The sequence below is a fragment of the Nerophis lumbriciformis genome, linkage group LG32 (assembly GCF_033978685.3).
Source record: "Nerophis lumbriciformis linkage group LG32, RoL_Nlum_v2.1, whole genome shotgun sequence".
Classification (NCBI taxonomy): domain Eukaryota; kingdom Metazoa; phylum Chordata; class Actinopteri; order Syngnathiformes; family Syngnathidae; genus Nerophis; species Nerophis lumbriciformis.
The window spans coordinates 200,001-223,000 of record NC_084579.2 but is presented as its reverse complement, the minus strand read 5'-3'; the positions used below and the strand labels follow the sequence as shown (position 1 = coordinate 223,000).

At 40.5% G+C, this 23,000-nt stretch overlaps 1 protein-coding gene across 3 annotated transcripts in view; it reads right to left on the bottom strand.

Annotated features, from left to right (window-relative positions):
* Positions 1–268: 268 nt before the first annotated feature.
* prkcsh (PRKCSH beta subunit of glucosidase II) overlaps positions 269–23,000 on the bottom strand; it is a 25,276-nt gene continuing 2,544 nt past the window's right edge. The window contains exons 1-18 of one of the 3 annotated variants that reach the window (XM_061981263.1): positions 15,769–15,854; positions 15,332–15,433; positions 12,815–12,931; positions 9,943–10,038; positions 9,815–9,872; positions 4,870–4,987; positions 4,651–4,780; positions 4,476–4,560; positions 4,316–4,394; positions 4,095–4,178; positions 3,856–4,014; positions 3,697–3,781; positions 1,913–1,982; positions 1,738–1,827; positions 1,598–1,672; positions 1,431–1,530; positions 1,202–1,359; positions 269–426 (exon numbers count right to left, since the gene is read on the bottom strand). In XM_061981263.1, coding sequence (XP_061837247.1) covers positions 1,219–1,359; positions 1,431–1,530; positions 1,598–1,672; positions 1,738–1,827; positions 1,913–1,982; positions 3,697–3,781; positions 3,856–4,014; positions 4,095–4,178; positions 4,316–4,394; positions 4,476–4,560; positions 4,651–4,780; positions 4,870–4,987; positions 9,815–9,872; positions 9,943–10,038; positions 12,815–12,931; positions 15,332–15,419 — 1,575 coding nt within the window. In that variant the 5' untranslated portion in view covers positions 15,420–15,433; positions 15,769–15,854 and the 3' untranslated portion in view covers positions 269–426; positions 1,202–1,218. Of the gene's footprint in view, positions 427–1,201; positions 1,360–1,430; positions 1,531–1,597; positions 1,673–1,737; positions 1,828–1,912; positions 1,983–3,696; positions 3,782–3,855; positions 4,015–4,094; positions 4,179–4,315; positions 4,395–4,475; positions 4,561–4,650; positions 4,781–4,869; positions 4,988–9,814; positions 9,873–9,942; positions 10,039–12,814; positions 12,932–15,331; positions 15,438–15,515; positions 15,728–15,768; positions 15,855–23,000 lie in introns of those variants that run through there. The other 2 variants (XM_061981261.2, XM_072912049.1) reach the window with 2 other exon arrangements.

Here is a 23,000-nt window from a genome sequence, read left to right as displayed (position 1 = left end):
CGGCAACACATAAACAGAGCAGAATTAGAATTAAGTGTCCACATGATTGATTAGTCCAGGACTTCTCAAAAAGGGAGTTAAAAGTATGTCTCCTTGGGGGATATGAAATATAATTGAGAAGCACTGGACTAGTCCAAAACTAAAAAGCTATTATGTGACAGGTTTACTCACTTTTCAAGCTCTCATCTTTGCGTTACAGATGACACAGGAAACAACATTTGTCAAATTGGATAGATCATGTTTTTCAAATGACCACATGCAAGACGTGTTTAAAAGAAAACACATTTATGTCAAGTTAGATGAAATATTACACTTGATGCACACGTTAAAACTGGAATGTAACTGACTGGAAATGACAACTTAACACGGAGGTGCCCTGGCCCACAGCTTCCTGTTGCCGCAGCAACGTGGTCCCTGGTGAACAACCTGCAAGAAGAGCACAAACATGCTCACTTTGTGGCGGCCGTGACATCCTCGTTGCTGTTTAGCTGGGAGTACGATCCCAGGAGGATTTCATTTCATTTCCAGAGAAGTCAGCACTTTCCAGTGATGCAGCTGCTTGGTGTATTATCCTTAGGGTTCATAGTGGAGTTCAAATGATGATTGTAAACAAAAGCACCATAATCAGCTAGGAAACAACTTTGCAGAACACAGAAACCTATTTAACTTACATGAACATACCGTAGTGCTTGCTCTGTGTACTAATTCCGTTTGAGAACACATCGCACTAAACTTATGCTATGATGCTACAACACAGAAACCTTTCACTAAAAAATTACATTTTTCATTCATACATTTGTCACAAAGGCAGCTTTTTAAAACACTTTAGATTACTGCAATGCGACATTCCAATGTTGGCACCGCTTGAAGAGTGGTTAGACTTTCACATTTCATTAGTTCTTGTCCACCTATTAACATTATGAACTCTTAAGAAGATGCCATTACCTTGCCTCAGTGACGTCTTGATATTCTTCACCAAGTCTTAATGGCACAATGGCGTGATCCTCACAATCAAATGCAGACATGCTATGCCGTCAGGTTATCACGTTTCAGCTGGTGCAGCATTTTTATTTTTGATTTAGTACCACACTTTATATTTGAGCTTGCGCAAACAATTTATAGATGTGTGGGCTGTCACTAAGAAGTGTGCAACCATAAATGTGTCTCAGATGACTGGTAGGGCCTGCAAAGTGAGACTTACTCACAAATGGAGTGCCTCTAGAGCTCTGTATGCAGCATATGATCCAGGGTCTTGGGATCCTGGCAGAGTGCAGGTGTGGTGAACTCCATCATGTACTCGCAGCGACTGGGCTCTGACGTGGACGTTACCACCGTTTCCTTCCCGCATTTTAACTTTACCTGCAAGACAAAATGTTGCAGGTTTGCTTTTGGGGGCTTTTTTAAAAAGTATGTGGAGGTTGGCCACACACCATGGTGGATCTGTTGGGTCCTTGCCAGCATCCCATTCCATGATCATATTTCATCACGCTGTAGATGTTACCCTCAGGACCTTCCCACTGGCCCCAGGTCCTACACACAACAACCGTCATTAGTTGCAAAGACACGAAGAAAACGTTCAGATGTATTGTTGCATTACCCCAGACTGGTCTCTGATCCACCATACTTGGGTTTCTGGGATACTCGACTAAAAGGGCAAAGCCTGTAGATGTACCTGAGACAGGCGACATACACACTTTAGAAGTGTAACTTACACAAAATAAGCATATTGGCACATACTCGCTAGTAGATAACTCATAGCATTGGTTGTAGAGGTAGGCAAACTCAGCATTGGGTCCAAAGTCAGAGGAAGTTTCCTTCTCAAGGTTCCTACAGAGACAGCAATCATTGGCAGTGAGTTTTAGCAGATCTGCCTAAATGGCAAAAGGCACGCCGTCCTATTCCGGGTACTTACTTCATTTGATCATCTAATTCCCGGAGAGCTCGCTCAGCCTCGTCAAACTCCTCCCTCACTTTCTGAGCAGCTGGGAAGCAACACAGAATTCAATTATACATAGGTCATTAATGTACTCTTGTCCACAACACAAACTCAGGACATCCAATCCAGAAACTCCTCTCCTTCTCGAAAAGAGTAGGCTTTGTTTTAATAGACACTTAAACTGTCCTGAAACATACCAAGAGCTGTTTTCTAATATTTCTCAGCCTTCCCGGTAAGGTCTATTCAGGTGTACTAGAGAGGAGGCTACGCCGGATAGTCGAACCTCGGATTCAGGAGGAACAGTGTGGTTTTCGTCCTGGTCGTGGAACTGTGGACCAGCTCTATACTCTCGGCAGGGTCCTTGAGGGTGCATGGGAGTTTGCCCAACCAGTCTACATGTGCTTTGTGGACTTGGAGAAGGCATTCGACCGTGTACCCCGGGAAGTCCTGTGGGGAGTGCTCAGAGAGTATGGGGTAACGGACTGTCTTATTGTGGCAGTTCGCTCCCTGTATAATCAGTGTCAGAGCTTGGTCCGCATTGCCGGCAGTAAGTCGGACACGTTTCCAGTGAGGGTTGGACTCCGCCAAGGCTGCCCTTTGTCACCCATTCTGTTCATAACCTTTATGGACAGAATTTCTAGGCGCAGTCAGGGCGTTGAGGGTATCTGGTTTGGTGGCTGCAGGATTAGGTCTCTGCTATTTGCAGATGATGTGGTCCTGATGGCTTCCTCCGGCCAAGATCTTCAGCTCTCACTGGATCGGTTCGCAGCCGAGTGTGAAGCGACTGGGATGGGAATCAGCACCTCCAAGTCCGAGTCCATGGTTCTCTCCCGGAAAAGGGTGGAGTGCCATCTCCGGGTTGGGGAGGAGATCTTGCCCCAAGTGGAGGAGTTCAAGTACCTGGGAGTCTTGTTCACGAGTGAGGGAAGAGTGGATCGTGAGATCGACAGGCGGATCGGTGCGGCGTCTTCAGTAATGCGGACACTGTATCGATCCGTTGTGGTGAAGAAGGAGCTGAGCCGGAAGGCAAAGCTCTCGATTTACCGGTCGATCTACGTTCCCATCCTCACCTATGGTCATGAGCTTTGGGTTATGACCGAAAGGACAAGTTCACGGGTACAAGCGGCCGAAATGAGTTTCCTCCGCCGAGTGGCGGGTCTCTCCCTTAGAGATAGGGTGAGAAGCTCTGTCATTCGGGGGGAGCTCAAAGTAAAGCCGCTGCTCCTCCACATCGAGAGGAGCAAGATGAGGTGGTTCGGGCATCTGGTCAGGATGCCACCCAACGCCTCCCTAGGAAGGTGTTTCGGGCACGTCCGACCGGTAGGAGGCCACGGGGAAGACCCAGGACACGCTGGGAAGACTATCTCTCCCGGCTGGTCTGGGAACGCCTCGGGATCCCCCGGGAGGAGCTGGACGAAGTGGCTGGGGAGAGGGAAGTCTGGGCTTCCCTGCTTAAGCTGCTGCCCCCGCGACCCGACCTCGGATAAGCGGAAGAAGATGGATGGATGGATGGATAAACTGTCCTGAAACATACCAAGAGCTGTTTTCTAATATTTCTGTGACCTTGCCTGAGAGGAGTGACGTTTCAGTACATTCTAAATATTGACACGGATAAATGGTGAAAAAAGCAAAGATGCACAAATAAGGATTGCAATAAGTGTTTGTCCCGGTGGCAGAGAAGCATAAGATGCAAGCATATGGGAGTGTTTTTTGGATCAGTTAGTCATCCCAGAAGAGCCTGCTGAGTCACACAAACTTACCATCAATGAGGGTCTGCGTTTCCTCGTCGTAGGGCGGCATCATCCCCTCGTCTTCGTCAACCTTTTCTTGCACGGCAGGAGGTCTCTGCGCGATAAACACACACGGTGACTCACTGGAAGCAACTTTTTTCACATAGCACAGAAGCTACAAAAGTGTACATTAAAGTCTGCTTCATCATGATCATCATCTTCCTCCTCCTCCTCCAGATCATCATCCTCCTCTTCCTCTGGCATTTCAACCTCAGAGTAATGTTCAGAGTCATTGTCGGAGACAGGCTCCCTTGCCTCACTGTGCGGCGTCTCCAGCGGTGCTTGGGCCTGCCGCCAAGAAAGGCTCACATTACGCCAATTGAGCCTTTTAAGGACAGAGTAGGCCGACAGAGACGCCAGCGTCATACCTCGGATATGAATTTGTCTTTGATGTCCTTCCAGGCTGCCTGAAACGCCGCCGGGTCTGCCTCGTCCACACCGCCCAAAATGGCCTGCACAGTGCCAACACTGACCGTCAGTACGCAGCTTCCACCACTAGGGGGGCCTCAATACGAAGGAATGGCTGTTTATTCTGGTTCCGTCTAATCGATTAACTTTGACATAAGCTGCAAAAGGCAGTGCTATTTACCTGAGCCTCCGTTTCGGTGAAAGAGCCGTCCGAATCTGTGTCAAGCTCAGTGTGGGATTGAAGCTCGGTCACGGAAACGCTGCAAACGAGCAAAAATGTGTAATTATGCGCATGTAAATCCTTCAGTCAGAGTCACTATGATGTGGATGCTGGCACTCACAAGCCATCGCCATCATCGTCCAGCTCAAGAAACACTTCAGCCATTCGAGCTTTGTCCTTCTCTGTGCGCACTGCAGCCTTTTGGTCTGCAGTAAGATTAATGACACACACAAACATCTAGTAAAAAGTGCAACCCAGAATTAGTTTTCACAATACAATTGCATATTTCGCCTTACCTTCCCATGCCTTCAGATGGCGCTCTTTAGCTACCTTCTCAGGCTCCTCTGCCGTTTCCTTCACAGTTCTCAGAGCTTCTACCTTCTCCTCCAGTTGTTTCTTATCGGCTCCAAGTTCTGATACTTTGGACTATCGGGACAAGCAAACCTTTCAATATGTACTATGTGAGCAAAATATGAAGTAAGCTGATTGAATGAAGGAAAGTACAAGAAATTTACCTTTTTGGCCTCTAGACCCTTCTTGGCCTCCTTGATGAGTTGTTGTTTAAGCATAAAGCCCTCCCTGGTGATCTCAGCCAACTGATAAAGACTCTCTCTCTCTTGGCGCCCTAACTCCCTACATGTCAAGAGCAAATTTTCATTGTGGCACCTCTGCAAACATGTACACTTGGTAGAAAAGATGTTTTAACATATTCCAACAACTGCGCAATTAAAATATTATATAAATATTGTGATAAAGTTCTTTATTTTCTGTAATGCAATTAAAAAAAACAAAAATGTCATACATTCTGGATTCATTACACATCAACTGAAATATTGCAAGCCTTTTATTATTACTATTTTATTTTTTTATTATTATTTATTTTTTTGTCCTGTCCAGCTTCTCAGACAAATCATATAGTTGATGTAGATGCCCATGTCGGCTGTTCACATTTACTTTACAAAAGAGAAGAGTAGGATACTTCTCTTGTTGCCTTATTTGTATTTGACTCTATTAAATGTATTTATATTATCATTTGGTGCAGCGGGGCCGGAGCAGGAGGGGATAGAAAGAGAAAAAAAAGAAGACAGAGGGGGAAATTGTGGGGACAGAGGGGGATTAGACAGAGAGACAAAAACAACAACAACAATAGAGCAACATCAGCAAATACGACATGTACAAATATGATGGCAAAAGTAATAGCAAATAAGCAGTTAGCGAAAATAAAAAATAATACAGAAATGACAATGAGCATTATTACACTACAAATGGATCAATACAAATACCAATAGAAATAGCGCTATTGATAATGAACAATACCAATACTTTACCTTTATTATCAACAATACAGTTGTTCAAATGCAACAATACATATACGTAATGATAACTTGAGATACGAAAGAATGCAGAAAAATGGAAGGGGAGAAAGAGAAGCAACCTACATTAACCTTGTAGATTGTTATAGTAACAATAGGTTAAGCTTTGTCAGTGTGCCATGTGTTATACCCAGTTTACCCTAGGGCAACAACGTTAATATATGTTTGATGAAACGTGATTATGTGCATGAGTGTACTTGTGTATGTACAGAATGTGTATACAGTATGTGTTTGTACAGTGAATGTATATGTACAGAATGTGTATACGTGTTTGTACAGTGAGTGTATATGTACAGTATGTGTATGTTTGTATATTGAATGTGCGTGTGGATGTACGAACTTTAAGTATGTAAATATGTACTGTATTGGTGTATGTATGTGGGAGCGTAGGTACCTATGTATGTATTTATGTATGTGAGCCTATGTGAATTTGTATGTACAATATATTCGACTCCACTACATGCTTACATCTGTTGAAAAGCTCTATGGAGATGATGATTTCATTTTCCAGCATGATCTGGCACCTGCCCACAGTGCCAAAACCACCAGTAACTGGTGTACTGACCATGGCATTACTGTCCTAGATTGGCCTGCCAACTCCCCTGACCTGAACCCCATAGAGAATTATGTGGGATATTGTGAAGAAGAAGCTGAAAGACACCAAATCCAATAATGCAAATGAGCTAAAGGCCGCTATTGAAGCATCCTGGGCATCCATAACACGCCGCATTGATGCAGTAATCCGTGCAAAAAGATTCTCAACCAAGTACTGAGTGCATTAATTGACATTTTCAAATGTTTGATTTTGTTTTGCTGTTATAAATCTTTTTTTTTTACTTGGTCTGAGGAAATATTCTAATTTTTTGAGATACGATTTTTGGGTTTTCTTAAGCTGTATGCCATAATCAGCAATATTAAAATAATAAAAGGCTTGCAATATTTCAGTTGATGTGTAATGAATCCAGAATGTATAACATTTTTTTTTTTTTTTTTTTAATTGCATTACAGAAAATAAAGAACTTTATCACAATATTCTAATTTTCTGAGACAGTCCTGTATACGTCGCACTGGAGTTTAAGTCGCATTTTTGGGGGAAATTTATTTGATAAAATCCAACAGCAAGAATAGACATTTGAAAGGCAATTTAAAATAAATAATAAGAATAGTGAACAACAGGCTGAATAAGTGTACGTTATATGAGGCATAAATAAGCAACTGGTATGTTAACGTAACATATTATGGTAAGAGTCATTCAAATAACTATAACATATAGAACATGCTATACGTTTACCAAACAATCTGTCACTCCTAATCGCTAAATCCCATGAAATCTTCCTCCTTGGTGTCGCTCCTGGTATGCGCCGCTAGCGTCCATTCTTTCTGCTGCTCGATCGCCGTTTTCTGCTACATATTTCACTAGGTCCAGCTTGTAATCTGCAGTATATGATTTCCTTTTTGGTGCCATTTTAGTTCAGTCCTTCTCAGTTTTTATAAGTTACCGCGATTGTTGATGTGATCCATTTTAATAGCTCCGGCTGTAGCGTATAGCATATAGCAGTTAGCATTCCAAAACCCACAATGCACTTCTGCCATGACCCGCCCCCGCCGAATTCTTATTGGTTGGCGTGTGAGAGACGATTGCTGACATTTGCTTCGTCGCTCACACGAATTAGCTAAATATTATTATTTGATATTTTACGGTAATATATTAATAATTTCACACATAAGTCGCTCCGGAGTATACGTCGCACCCACGGCCAAACTATGAAAAAAAAGTCGACTTATAGTCCGAAAAATACGGTAGATATTATTAGGTCAAAACCAAATGCCAAAAAACACAACCGCCAAAAACAACTGCATAAGAAAACGGACGCAAATTGATGGAATAAAAAGGAAGTCAAGATACAATACAAGGCTCATGTTAATGATATATCGATATGGCAATGATGGAGTATGGGTGACAAACAAAGTTTCATAGTTTATATTTTGTAATATAATTTAATCCAACAGCAGTTGTGCAAACGCAAAGACTTGTTTTAGTGCAACTTAGCCTAAACTAGGGTTGTGTGGTATAAACAATCTACAATATCCATCCATCCATTTCCTACCGCTTGTCCATCTCGGGATCGCAGGGGGCTGACACGGCACAATGTGAGACTTGTGATGATGTCACGGTTGTGCGCTGTCAAATCCAAAGCTCAACAACACTGCCTTGTGGCTTTAAACACACTAGAAGAGGAATTACTGTATGTTTGAACGTAAACATGCTTCTATTTTCACTCAACATGAATAAAAGACATGAAAATGGGCCTTGCTAATGACAGTCAGATGTTTTGGATATGATCGCTGTCAAACCTCTACCTGATGGGACAACTTTGACAACAAAGACTTTTTGCTGTGTCATAAGAAAGATGCAACTATATCTTATGGTTTTAGTCCTTAAGTCCTAAAGTCAACTTACGTGTCTTGCTTCCATTTTTTGTAGATGGAGCCGGGCGTAAAAAGTGACCAAGCAAGTAAAAAAAACCTGATGTAGCAACCTCCTGTGTACTGATATTAAAGACAATATGCACTTCATTGCACATGTAATATATCCATGATTAAATGCTTTAGATTTCCAAGAGAGTTTTGCAGCGACGCACAAACTTCCGTGTCTTTTACATAGGCACTCAAACATGCAAAAGGGTTTCCTTGGCTCGTTAGTGCGTGCTGATTTTACAAATAATGTACACTTCACTGCACATGTAATACATCACCATGTTGCTAAACACGTTATAATTGTATTAGTATTGGGTTTCAGCAGCACAGGCGTGCATTCGCTCTTTGATAATGTTCCCAGGGCTCTGTGGAGGTGCAGGCTGGTTTTAAAGATAATGTCTTAAGAATATATCAAAATAAACATAATGAGAGGTGTAATGCCAGCGAGTCAGCTATTGCTGTTTGTCTTCTGATTGAACAAAATGTGCATGACAGCAGGTGTGTGTGTTTGTGTGTAGACATGGACAGTTTGGAAACTACACGTGTGTGGATGGAGACTGTTTTAACTTCAAATATGTCTTTTTGAAACTCTCCTTGTTCGTGTGGACATGGCCTTATTTTCTCTAGTAAATCTGTACAGCAGATATGGCCATCTACATCAACAATATGAAGTGCACAAGAAGCTGGACAGGACACAATAAAAAAAAAAAATAATAATAATAATAATAATTTTTTTTAAAGAAAATTAAAACAATATATTTTGTATTATTTGCACAGCTATGTTATTTATTTTACGTAGAAAGAATATTTTTCTATTTTATTTATGTTATGTAATTATGTGCTACTGAAACAGTTTATTTTCTGTGCTGTTAATACCCACCTTGACTAACTGGTTAATAAAAGTGCTGTTAATACCCATCTTGACTAACTGGTTAATAAAAGTACTGTTAATTCCCATCTTGACTAACTGGTTAATAAAAGTACGGTACTGTTAATTCCCATCTTGACTAACTGGTTAATAAAAGTACTGTTAATACCCATCTTGACTAACTGGTTAATAAAAGTGCTGTTAATACCCATCTTGACCAACTGGTTAATAAAAGTGCTGTTAATACCCATCTTGACTAACTGGTTAATAAAGTACTGTTAATTCCCATCTTGACTAACTGGTTAATAAAAGTGCTGTTAATTCCCATCTTGACTAACTGGTTAATAAAAGTGCTGTTAATTCCCATCTTGACTAACTGGTTAATAAAAGTGCTGTTAATTCCCATCTTGACTAACTGGTTAATAAAAGTGCTGTTAATTCCCATCTTGACTAACTGGTTAATAAAAGTGCCACTGACTGTTTACAGCACAGATGTCATTCACTTCAATGTCAGTGAATCTCGCTCAAAAATGAATATCTTTATATTTATACTTTCACCGCAAAACATATGGAGATATATATCGAATATCCAGTTTAAGTAAAAATATATGGAGATATACTTTTTCGTCTTTATCGCCCAGCCCTACATAAAAGTAGTTGCTATCTCGATACGGTACATCTTCACATTGCTAAGTGCGCTCCATTATCTGTACACTTGTAGTTGTGTAATGTCACACTCACTTGCAGGTGTTTTGGCAGGTAGCGCCGCTGTTGTACTCGTCTGTTGCGTCACAGCAATCTGTACAAGACACATTCTTGTTGAATTTAACTCTGATTAAATACATCTTCAATGCCATTAAGGACCTTACCGCATATCCCATCGTTGATGCGGGACGATGGTATGAAGAAGGGTCGATAACCTGCATTGTTGCAATGGAAGCTGCCGTTTGGGCAAGCTGGCGTGCCTGCAAGGGAGCAAACGTGTCATTTTAATCAAAAATACTAGCTGTGCCATTTAGGCCCCGTTTACACAAAGCCGGATAAGGTTATCCAGGGTAAATCCCACCTAACCTTATCCGTGTCCACACACAACAATGCCACCGTTTAAGACCCCCTCCCCCACCTCTGTCCGCCACCTAGTAGGCATGCACACGTCATGGTCACCTCCAGTGTTGCTTTGTGTGCAAGTTCTTAAAGGTAACTTATCTGAACAATATCCAGTGTTGTGCTAATTCAATCAACTGGAATCCAGTTTGACTATTGTAGTGAATCACACCTGAGACATCATACATTCATCATATCTTTAATGGACGTGTGACAGTACACAATGTGATAAAGAACATTTTACATTAATCTAGGGATCTAGAAATCTGCTCAGGACACTCCTCACTCTTTTGCCTTCACCTTCATTGTCCATTCCTTTTTGGTGACTTTATATACTCTGGACCTCAACGTTGAGTCTGTGACATACATGGTGGACAATAACTGATACAGTCTGCTTTGCCAGTCCAAATGCATTTGCCATTTTCCATAGTCTTGTCTCGAAGACCGGGTAATACAAAGCACACGCTACCTTTTTTTAAAATCACATCCACGGGAGCCCGCATTCTCGTTGTCTCTCCTTCGACAAATGGACAAAGTTTTTCACTAAGTAGAATCACAGCTGACCTGGACATTGGACAGTTCTCTTGCCGTCTGAGAAGTGTTGTATCCCAAATAGCTGCAATCACTTTCTCTTAAGGTATTCATGTGTGATTTCCACAAGTGTCTGTACATGTAGAAGAAGGAGAAACACGGGCATGTCTGGATGACTCACCTCCATATTTCCAGTGGTTACCTCCGAGTTACCAAACCGCTTTATGATGAACACTGATGCCGGGAATATGACGTCTTTTTTCATTAACGACAAATCCAACGCGTTATTATTTCCAAACCAATAGTCAGATTAAAGTTTAGTTAATCCAAGTCATTATGCGTGATTATTTTATTTTTAAAATTTTCCCCTCGTAGAAATTAATTGTATTTCTTCTTGCCGTCTTGGAAAGTGACGTCACGTAAGCGACAAGTCATGTTTTTAGCATGAGGCGTTTTCATTATCTTGCGTTAAAGAAGTTAGTCGGGCAGTATGTTGTGGAGGAAATGCTGCCCTTAAGCACAGTTGACTCGCCCTGGTTTCGTGCCGTAATAAACAAGATCCTCGCTACGATCAAGGCGGACTTGCCTCACAGAACACCCTTGTGGTCTTACCTGGAGATGGAGTATGCACAGATGGAGAGCGACCTGAAAGCCGCACTGAATGAGGAATAGACTTTCTGACAAGAGGTTTGAGAGGCTTTTGTTAATGAGGTACAACCACCGGTTTACTCGCCCCATGCCACTGTTTGACTCATAACTTGATTATAACAATAGCACAATGAGAGCGAACATGTGGTGTTATACACTGTTGTGTAAGAGCACACCTAGCTGCTCTGATGTTGTGAACAACACATTCAGTGTTCATAAGAAAAGTTCATCATTTAATAGTAACATTTATATTTGTAGGTCTTGCCACTGAAGTATTAACAGTCAGGTAAAAAAAGAAAGTATTTATTTTATTTTATAAAAAAGAAATAATTTATGTCAACTGCTGTAAATAATTTTTTTTTTAAATATATATATATATAGATAAAACAAGTATTTATGTCCAGTAAAAACAGACTGTCATTATTCATTTTTTTAATATGTAAAACAAGTAAATTAAAGTAGCAATGATAGTCACACACACACTAGGTGTGGCAAAATTATTCTCTGCATTTGACCCATCACCCTTGTTCACCCCCTGGGAGGTGAGGGGAGCAGTGGGCAGCAGCGGTGGCCGCGCCCCGAAATCATTTTTGGTGATTTAACCCCCAATTCCAAGCCTTGATGCTGAGTGCCAAGCAGGGAGGTAATGGCTCCCGTTTTTATAGTCTTTGGTATAACTCGGCCGGGGGTTTGAACTCACAACCTACCCATCTCAGGGTGGACACTCTAACCACTAGGCCACTGAGCAGGTATTTATCTTAAGTGCAGTTGTTGATGTTAAATAAAGTGATTATTGGCAAAACCGCTTGTCATTTTTACGTTGAGGCGGCGGGGGTAATGTCGGTAGCTGCATCGCTGAATGTAACTAATACCAAGTAACTTGTAATCTAACTTAGTTACTTTTAAAATCAACTAATCAGTAAAGTAACTAAGTTACTTTTTAAAGGAGTAACCAGTAGTTCACTCCACGTCAATTGCACCGGTCACCCAGGGGGGGGGGGGTCCCCACATCTGCGGTCCCCTCCAAGGTTTCTCATTGTCATCCCATTGGGTTGAGGATGTCGTTGTGGCTTGTGCAGCCCTTTGAGACACTCGTGATTTAGGGCTGTAAGAGTTAACTTTGATTGATTGATAGTTTTTCAAGGTAACTGTGGCAACACTGATTACGAAGCTGGCTGTGGCGCGTTCTTTCTGACGTCACTTCCTGTGTGGGGCGCGGTCTTTCTGGCATCACTTCCTCTCCAAACTCAGTTTGTAGACGATGAATGAGTCCATACAGAGCTAAGAGGCGGAGATTCAAGAAATACACGCCGCACTTACCTGTGTAAAAATGTGTCTGAGGAGGGGAACCTTAAACGCTGGTTTAGTGTGGCTGACACCGGGCTTAGGCTAAATCATTATTGGGGTTATCGGGCTTAGTGTAGACATAACCTCAGCAGCATGAGAGGATGCACGAACCTGGCTCATCAGAAGCATCCTGGCAGTCACAGTAGTCGTCATTCACCTTGTCAAAGGGAATGGTGCGAGAGCCATCCAGGCAGGTGAAGGGTGTGCCCTCATCATAGAAATGCTTTTCTGTGGCACAAGGATAAAAACAATACAAGATTGTTCCGCATGCACTATTGTAGGGCTGGGCGATATATGGAATATACTGGATATATCGCAGCTTTGTCTCTGTGCGATATAGAAAATGACTATATGGTAGGGCTGGGCGATATTGCCTTTTTTTAATATCGCGATACTTTAAGGCCATATTGCGATACATGATATATATATGTGGATATTTTGCCTTAGCCTTGAATTAACACTCGATGCATATAATCACAGCAGTATGATGATTCTATGTGTCTACATTAAAACATTCTTCTTCATACTGCATTAATATATGCTACTTTTAAACTTTCATGCAGAGAACAACTAAAAAAAAAAATCACAATTTTTTTCATACGGTGTTGATCTGGAAATGTTTGCCTCTGCATTTTGATGGTGTGGGCGTGTGGCACCAAACGGAGATATTGACATGCGGAGTAAGCACTCTTCATTGTCTAGCGGGTGACTTTTGAAATGATGCTACATACTAGCAGTGTAGCCAAGTGTCCTGGGTTCACCTATACAGTGTACTTATCTAATAAAATAATAAACGGGAGACATTAGAGCAGGTTCGGTAGCCACCGCTTCTTTAATGTCAACATCACACACCTCCTTCCACAACCACACACACCCTACGGCAACAACTCTGGAGGGACAAAACTCCTCCTCCTTACCTAACACACTCCGGTAACTTGGGACACCCTGAACTGTTTGTTACAGCAGTAATGCTACTTTTTATAGCAACGCTTTTGCCCCACACCTGACAAATTACGGTTGTCTGTTCGACATCTTCCCACTGGAAGCCAAACCACCGCCAGACGATGGACCCCCGCTGTTTTTCTTGGGAATTAATTATTCCTTCATATGTTACCAGATTCGCACCTTCTTTCTCTCGTATTACCGCTAGCATCACAGCTAACGTTAGCCATGCTGCTACCTCTCTGCTCGGGGAGGGCGTATACGTATGTGACGTATGAGACGTGTGTAAGAATATCTTGTGTGACATCATGCACAAAAGTGCACTTTATTTGTTATAAACTATTGTAGTGGCGTTCTGTACAAAAAGTGCACTTTAATTTAGTGTTGTTTTGATATGTCATCTTGGTGACATCATGCACAAAAGTGCACTAATAGCTTGTTTTAAAATGTCTCTGACAATCTTGCACTTTCTGTTTGGAAATGACATGAATGTTTGTGCCACTGCTTAATAACTCTTTAATAAATACACTTTTACTTGTGATTTCCCTCTCTGCATGAAAGTTTAAAAGTAGCATATATTAATGCGGTATGAAGAAGAATGTTTTAATGTAGACACATAGAATCATCATACTGCTGTCATTATATGCATCAAGTGTTCATTCAAGGCTAAGGCAAAATATCCACATATATATGGTGTATGGTGACATGGACTAAACATATCCACATATATATGGTGTATGGTGACATGGACTAAACATATCCACATATATATGGTGTATGGTGACATGGACTAAACATATCCACATATATATGGTGTATGGTGACATGGACTAAACATATCCACATATATATGGTGTATGGTGACATGGACTAAACATATCCACATATATATGGTGTATGGTGACATGGACTAAACATATCCACATATATATGATGTATGGTGACATGGACTAAACATATCCACATATATATGGTGTATGGTGACATGGACTAAACATATCCACATATATATGGTGTATCATGACATGGACTAAACATATCCACATATATATGGTGTATGGTGACATGGACTAAACATATCCACATATATATGGTGTATGGTGACATGGACTAAACATATCCACATATATATGGTGTATGGTGACATGGACTAAACATATCCACATATATATGGTGTATGGTGACATGGACTAAACATATATATGGTGTATGGTGACATGGACTAAACATATCCACATATATATGGTGTATCATGACATGGACTAAACATATCCACATATATATGGTGTATGGTGACATGGACTAAACATATCCACATATATATGGTGTATGGTGACATGGACTAAACATATCCACATATATATGGTGTATGGTGACATGGACTAAACATATATATGGTGTATGGTGACATGGACTAAACATATCCACATATATATGGTGTATCATGACATGGACTAAACATATCCACATATATATGGTGTATGGTGACATGGACTAAACATATCCACATATATATGGTGTATGGTGACATGGACTAAACATATATATGGTGTATGGTGACATGGACTAAACATATATATGGTGTATGGTGACATGGACTAAACATATATATGGTGTATGGTGACATATGGTGATATGAATAAAAGGCTCAGCACTAGTACAAGTAAAGAGCTCATGAAGTCCTACTTGTCAGCGGCACTCCCCGAGGTCGCTGCACCTCCACGGCTGACACCGTCACCATCAACAGTAGTGGGACTAGGCGCATCGTCGTCATGCTGCTTTCACTTTCTGTTTGCAAGTGGAGGAGACATTCCAAGACAACATTCAAAAAGTGGAGGAGACATTCCAAGACAACATTCAAAAAGTGTACCGAGCTGCAAGTGGAGGAGACATTCCAAGACAACATTTTGCAAGTGGAGGAGACATTCCACGACAACATTCAGCTGCGGGGTCACGTGACACAGAAGAGGATGAGCTGGCTTAAAACAAGCTCGCTGTCCTCGTGGATAATACAATAGAAATACGCTAGCTAGCAACATTTGACTCCAAACGGACGGTACAGCTTACACAGCGCACTTTGAGGCCCATCATAGCAAGACGAAACATGTATTAGAAAGACAGACCTGGGAAGTTGTTTCCTCCGCCTCTGTTGGCCAACGCCAAGCTAACTGCTAATTGTGAAGACCTTGGCCGGCGGGGAGGAAATGACGCAGTGCGCATGCGTACGACCGCCTCGCTCGGATTTGTCAGCATATCATTCGCGGGTGTTTTTTGACCAACTGTGATTGGCTGATCGTGTGTCGCCCGCCTCAACGATTGGCTGAAAGTGATGTCACTCAAGAGGCTGCGGCCATCTCGTCCCTGAGACGAACAAGTGCATATTTTCAATGATTTATGCAAAACATTTTCTTTTAGAATAACATGCAAAATTTAACATCTTACCAAGTCATATGCGTTGTATGCTTTTAAGTTTTCACCATTCTTCTTAATTAATGCAGTCTTTTAACAAATATATTGCGATAAATATCAATATTAGCATCGCTAATATTGTATATAATACAACATACAGCAATATTAGCATCGCAATTATTGTATATCCATCCATCCATTTTCTACCGCTTGTCCCTTTTGAGGTCACAGGGGGTGCTAGAGCCTATCTCAGCTGCATTCAGGCGGAAGGCGGGGTACACCCTGGACAAGTCACCATCTCATCACAGGGCCAACACAGATAGTCAACCTATCCCCAGGTGCATGTCTTTGGAGGTGGGAGGAGCCTATCCCCAGGTGCATGTCTTTGGAGGTGGGAGGAGCCTATCCCCAGGTGCATGTCTTTGGATGTGGGAGGGGCCTATGCCCAGGTGCATGTCTTTAGAGGTGGGAGGGGCCTATCCCTAGGTGCATGTCTTTGGAGGTGGGAGGGGCCTATCCCCAGGTGCATATCTTTGGAGGTGGGAGGGGCCTATCCCCAGGTGCGTGTCTTTAGAGGTGGGAGGGGCCTATCCCCAGGTGCATGTCTTTGGAGGTGGGAAGAAGCCGGAGTACCCGGAGGGAACCCACGCAGTCACGGGGAGAACATGCAAACTCCACACAGAAAGATCCCGAGCCATATATTATAATATATTTTTATACATACTTGATATATTTTTAAAATATATTTTAAGAATATATTTTTATATTTTTTATAACATGTTATTATATACAGTTAGCATTTTGATATATATATATATATATATATATATATATATATATGTATATATATATATATATATATATATATATATACATATATATATATGTATATATATATGTATATATATATGCATATATATATATATATATATATATATATATATATATGTATATATATATATATATATATATATATATATGTCTTAATAAGGTTATCCAAAAAATAGTGCTCGATACCGTAGTAGAGTGCAATATATGTATGCGTGGGGAAAAAAATCACAAGACTACTTCATCTCTACAGGCCTGTTTCATGAGGGGTTCCCTCAATCATCAGGAGATTTTAATGGAAGCATTCACATACCAGTGTAATAGAATAGTGGTACTAAAAGATGCAACCTATGCTTGAAAGAGAAACTGTTTATTATATACCGTCCAGACCTGTCATACCTCAACAAGCGCAGCGAAATTGTATCAGCATGCCGCCACAGACGGAAACACCTCCTAGGTAACACATGAGCCAATCACCACGCCCCTACACCAGCCTGTACCTACCCACTCTGTGCCCTATATAAACCATGGTATGTGAATGCTTCCATTCAAATCTCCTGATGATTGAGGGAACCCCTCATGAAACAGGCCTGTAGAGATGAAGTAGTCTTGTGATTTTTTTTCCCACACATACATATATATATATATATATATATATATATATATATATATATATATATATATATATATATATATATATACATATATATATATATATATATATATATATATATATATACACACATGAGGATGGCTCGGTCAGGAGAGGGCCCTTGCCAGCAACCTGAGGATTCCTGGGTCGATCCCCAGCTTCCACTACCCTAGTCGCGTCACCCTTGCTCCTGATGGGTCGTGGTTAGGGCCTTAGGGCACTGGTCACTCTGCGGTCCCTTCCAGGGTTTCACGTCATCCCCATTGGGTTGACTTTTTCCTTGCCCTGATGTGGGATCTGAGTCCAGGATGTGGTTGTGGCTTGTGCAGCCCTTTGAGACACTGGTGATTTAGGGCTATATAAGTCAACTTTGATTGATTGATTGATGCTATATTATACAATACAGGTGCGTCATGTAATAGAAAAATCATACTTTATTGTATTTCTAACACACTTTACAGTACCGAACAGTGAAAAAAAAAATATACTCATATACTATCATATTTTTTCATATAGAGATATTTGCTTATTAAATGCATTTATTCACAAAATGACACCTCGGCGGCTCTTTCAAGAGGAAAAAAAAAAACCTTTCATAAAAATAATATAATAAAATATAACCTGGACACATTGTACACGTTACAGCGAGGGATCATTTACAAATATTACAATCGTTTCACCTTGTTTTCAATCATCCCCCCCACCTCTTACTTTTTGAAGAATTGGTGTCACTCACTTGTGAACACCAGGTGAATTTAAAGCACACTTAGAGGGAGTCAGTCTGCATCCTGCTAACCTGACGGCAGGCCAGTGATTACTAAGAAACAAGAGGGGCTGATAGTGCCAGACTCATCAAATGGCAGCAAAACACAAATAAGGACACATTTATATATATATATATATATATATATATATATATATATATATATATATATATATATATATATATATATATATATATATATATATATATATATATATAGTATATATATAGTATATATATATATATTTATGTATATACACACACACATATACTTTATGTATATATACATATATATATATATATATATGTATATATATATATATATATATATATATATATATGTATATATATATATATATATATATATATATATATATATATATATATATATATATATATATATATACTTATGTATATGTATATATGTATACTTATGTATATGTATAGGCCTATGTATATATATATATATTGTCATGGTCAAAAGTTTGGACACACCTTCTCCTCATTCAATGTTTATTGTCATGACTATTTACATTGTAGATTGTCACATCAAAACTATGAATGAACACATGTGGAGTTATGTACTTCACAAAAAAGGTGAAATATCTGAAAACATGTTTTAAATTCTAGTTCCTTCAAAATAGCCACTCTTTGCTCTGATTACTGCTTTGCACACTCTTGGCATTCTCTCCATGAGCTTCAAGAGGTAGTCACCTGAAATGCTTTTCACTTTACCTCTTGAAGCTCATGGAGAGAATGCCAAGAGTGTGCAAAGCAGCAATCAGAGCAAAGGGTGGCTATTTTGAAGAAACTAGAATATAAAACATATTTTCAGTTATTTTTTTGTTAAGTCCATAACTCCACATGTGTTCATTCATAGTTTTGATGTGACAATCTACAATGTAAATAGTCATGAACATAAAGAAAACACATTGAATGAGAAGGTGTGTCCGAACTTTTGGCCTCTACTGTGTATATACTGTATATATATATATATATATATATATATATATATGTCTTAATAAGGTTATCCAAAAAATAGTGCTCGATACCGTAGTAGAGCGCAATATATGTATGTGTGGGAAAAAAATCACAAGACTATTTCATCTCTACAGGCCTGTTTCATGAGGGGGTTCCCTCAATCATCAGGAGATTTTAATGGGAGCATTCACATACCATGGTTTATATAGGGCAAAGAGTGGGTGGGTACAGGCTGGCGTAGGGGCGTGGTGATTGGCTCATGTGTTACCTAGGAGGTGTTTCCGTCTATGGCGGCATGCTGTTACAATTTCGCTGCGCTTGTTGAGGGATGACAGGTCTGGACGGTAAATAATAAACAGTTTCTCTTTCAAGCATAGGTTGCATCTTTTATTACCACTATTGTAAGGTGTGCTGGATGCAAGAATTTGCCATGTTATTGAATATTTAACATCATTGTCTTTGAGGTCCCAAATGTGTTTGCTGAGTTCTGTGGTATTCCGCAGGTTTTGGTTCCTGAAAGAAGCCTTGTGATTGTTCCATCTGGTTTTGAACTCTCCCTCGGTTAATCCTACATATGTGTCGGATGTGTTAATGTCCTTGCGTGTTACCTTAGATTGGTAGACAACTGATGTTTGTTGGTTTTGGAGTCGCTCTGTCCGGGGGTCGACGGCTCATTTGCAATTGTTTTGTTGTGGTTTGAGATAATTTGTCGTATATTGTTCATACAGCTGTAGCTCAATTTAATGTTGTTCTTGTTGAATACTTTTCTTAGGCTGTTGTCTTTGGGAAAGTGTTTGTCAATCAGATTGAGGAATTTGTGTCCAATGTTCGTTGAGACGTTTTTGCTGTATGGGGGGTTGTACCAGATGATGTCGTTTCGTTTTCTGTTCTTTTTTGGCTGGTTTCCTGGCGTGGGTTCATAGGTGAGGGTGAAATTGTATCCGCTTTCATCAAGGGCTTCTCAGCAAACACATTTGGGACCTCAAAGACAATAATGTTGAATATTCAATAACATGGCAAATTCTTGCATCCAGCACACCTTACAATAGTGGTAATAAAAGATGCAACCTATGCTTGAAAGAGAAACTGTTTATTATTTACCGTCCAGATCTGTCATCCCTCAACAAGCGCAGCGAAATTGTAACAGCATGCCGCCATAGACGGAAACACCTCCTAGGTAACACGAGCCAATCACCACGCCCCTACGCCAGCCTGTACCCACCCACTCTGTGCCCTATATAAACCATGGTATGCGAATGCTCCCATTAAAATCTCCTGATGATTGAGGGTACCCCCCCTCATGAAACAGGCCTGTAGAGATGAAATAGTCTTGTGATTTTTTTCCCCACACATACATATATATATATATATATATATATATATATATATATATATATATATATATATATCTGGCTGAATGGGTCACATCCGGCGTGACATTCTCCGCTCACGTCTATTGACCTCACAAGTGGGGCAACCTCCCCATCACCCACAGTGGGTGAGTGTAGTAGACAACAATACACTCTACAACATGGAGTGTAAAAACAAAACCAAACCCTAAAAAACTTTATAGCTTCCCGGCCTGATGAAATAAAGTGCTAGTATATTTGAGGTGAACGGCAAAGAAGAGAGGAGGTGGCCTGCAGTGCTCACTGCTCATTGACATGAATGCAATATTACATTATTTACATTACAGCTATATATATATATATATATATATATATATATATATATATATATATAAAACCACGTGGGATTCTTTTCTCTTATTGTGTGTGTCTGTTTGTGTTCCCTTTACGCCGACCACCTGAATGCTATAAAAATAAACTGTACACAAACTGTTCAAAGAAAAACACTTTGTTTTCCTAGTCATGTTTTTTTTTTTTTTTTTTAAAGGAATGGCAGCAATCAACCTATTGAATCAACTTCTTATTAATTAAGAAACAATTGCTACAGTATCGTGTTTGTATGGCAATTAAATAGTTTTTTTTTTTGTTAGTATTCCTCGATAGCTTTATGACATCACAAGAAGCAGACGCACACACACACACACACACATGCACACACACACACACACGTATATATATAGAAAAAGCATACTGTGGGAATGTTTGTGTTGAAGTTGCTGACCTGCAGAACTTGGCTCACGTGTTGTTTTTGACCCTGTGGAAACGACACTAAACGACACATTTGACAACATTTTTCCGGCGTCCCGTCAGCCAACAATTCATTTTTGAACGCTCATCCAGCTTTGAACACATTCTTTATGGAACACTGGAACTAACGGGTGGACCAGTGGTCCTCAAACACGTGACCACTCAACCCTCCGGCTTAAATCTCCCAAGCCACTGATCAGCGTGGCTCTTGAGAAGGTTCTAGCGCATGTGAGAATGACATCTTTTTAAGTGTTCTTAAAGCAGCTAGTGGAGTGTGTGTTCTCGTGACCTCCTTGCTTTTACCTTATGTCCGCTAGTAAGCTCTATGTTTCTCGGCTCACAGAGCTGTTTTGGCCAGTTCCTTATCTGTTTTGAAGCAGCAGCTGTGCTCCTTTTTGGGCGAGGGGCTGTTTTCGCTCTACATAAGCTGACTCTTTTTGTTTGGATTTAGACCTCTTCTTGCTGGTGCTATGGTAGCATTGTAAGGGCTGGTCTCCTAAAGCTTTAGTAAAACTTGACCAATACCGTTCAGTCCTTTTTACTCAACATACAGTCAAAGAATTTGGGATTGACCAGTGTCTTTTATTCCCTGAGAGGAAGACTGGTCGTGCAACACGCATACGGACGTGTCATTTGTAAATAGTAGTAGAGCAGCTGCTGTATTCATCCGAGTGTCCATCCTGTTAAGGCAGGGGTATCCAAAAAATGACAAAATAAAATGAAGTATGCGAAAAAGATGCAAAAATGTATTAAATGTGGCTATGCTAAGCTGTCTGTGTTATAGCAAAGCAAATATCTAATATTTCATTTATCAAATAAAAATGGCCCCCAGGCCGCACTTTAGACAACCTGGTGTGAGGGCAAAAAATAAAAAAATAAAAATACAGTAAATCTTCGATTCCTTTTCATCGTCGCCGATGAATTAATTTTTGTAAGTACCGTATTTTCCGCACTATAAGGCGCACCTAAAAACCACAAATTTTCTCAAAAGCTGACAGTGCGGCTTTTAACCCGGTGCGCTTTATATATGGATTAATATTACGATTCATTTTCATAAAGTTTCGGTCTCGCAACTTCGGTAAACAGCCGCCATCTTTTTTCCCGGTAGAACAGGAAGCGCTTCTTCTTCTACGCAAGCAACCGCCAAGGTAAGCACCCGCCCCCATAGAACAGGAAGCGCTTCTTCTTCTACTGTAAGCAACCACCCGCCCGCGTAGAAGAAGAAAAAGCGCGCGGATATCACCGTACGTTTCATTTCCTTTGTGTGTTTACATCTGTAAAGACCACAAAATGGCTCCTACAAAGCGACAAGGATCCGGTTCATGAAAAGACGCAATCTCTCCATCCGCACACGGATTACTATTTCACAGCAACTGATATTCCTGTGAACCGCACTGTGGATACAACGGGAGCACGTACGGTGAATATTCGCACCACAGGGAATGAGAAGTCATCCTTCACTGTGGTTCTAGCTTGCCATGCTAATGGCCAGAAACTTCCACCCATGGTGATATTCAAAAGGAAGACCTTGCCAAAAGAGACCTTTCCAGCCGGCGTCATCATAAA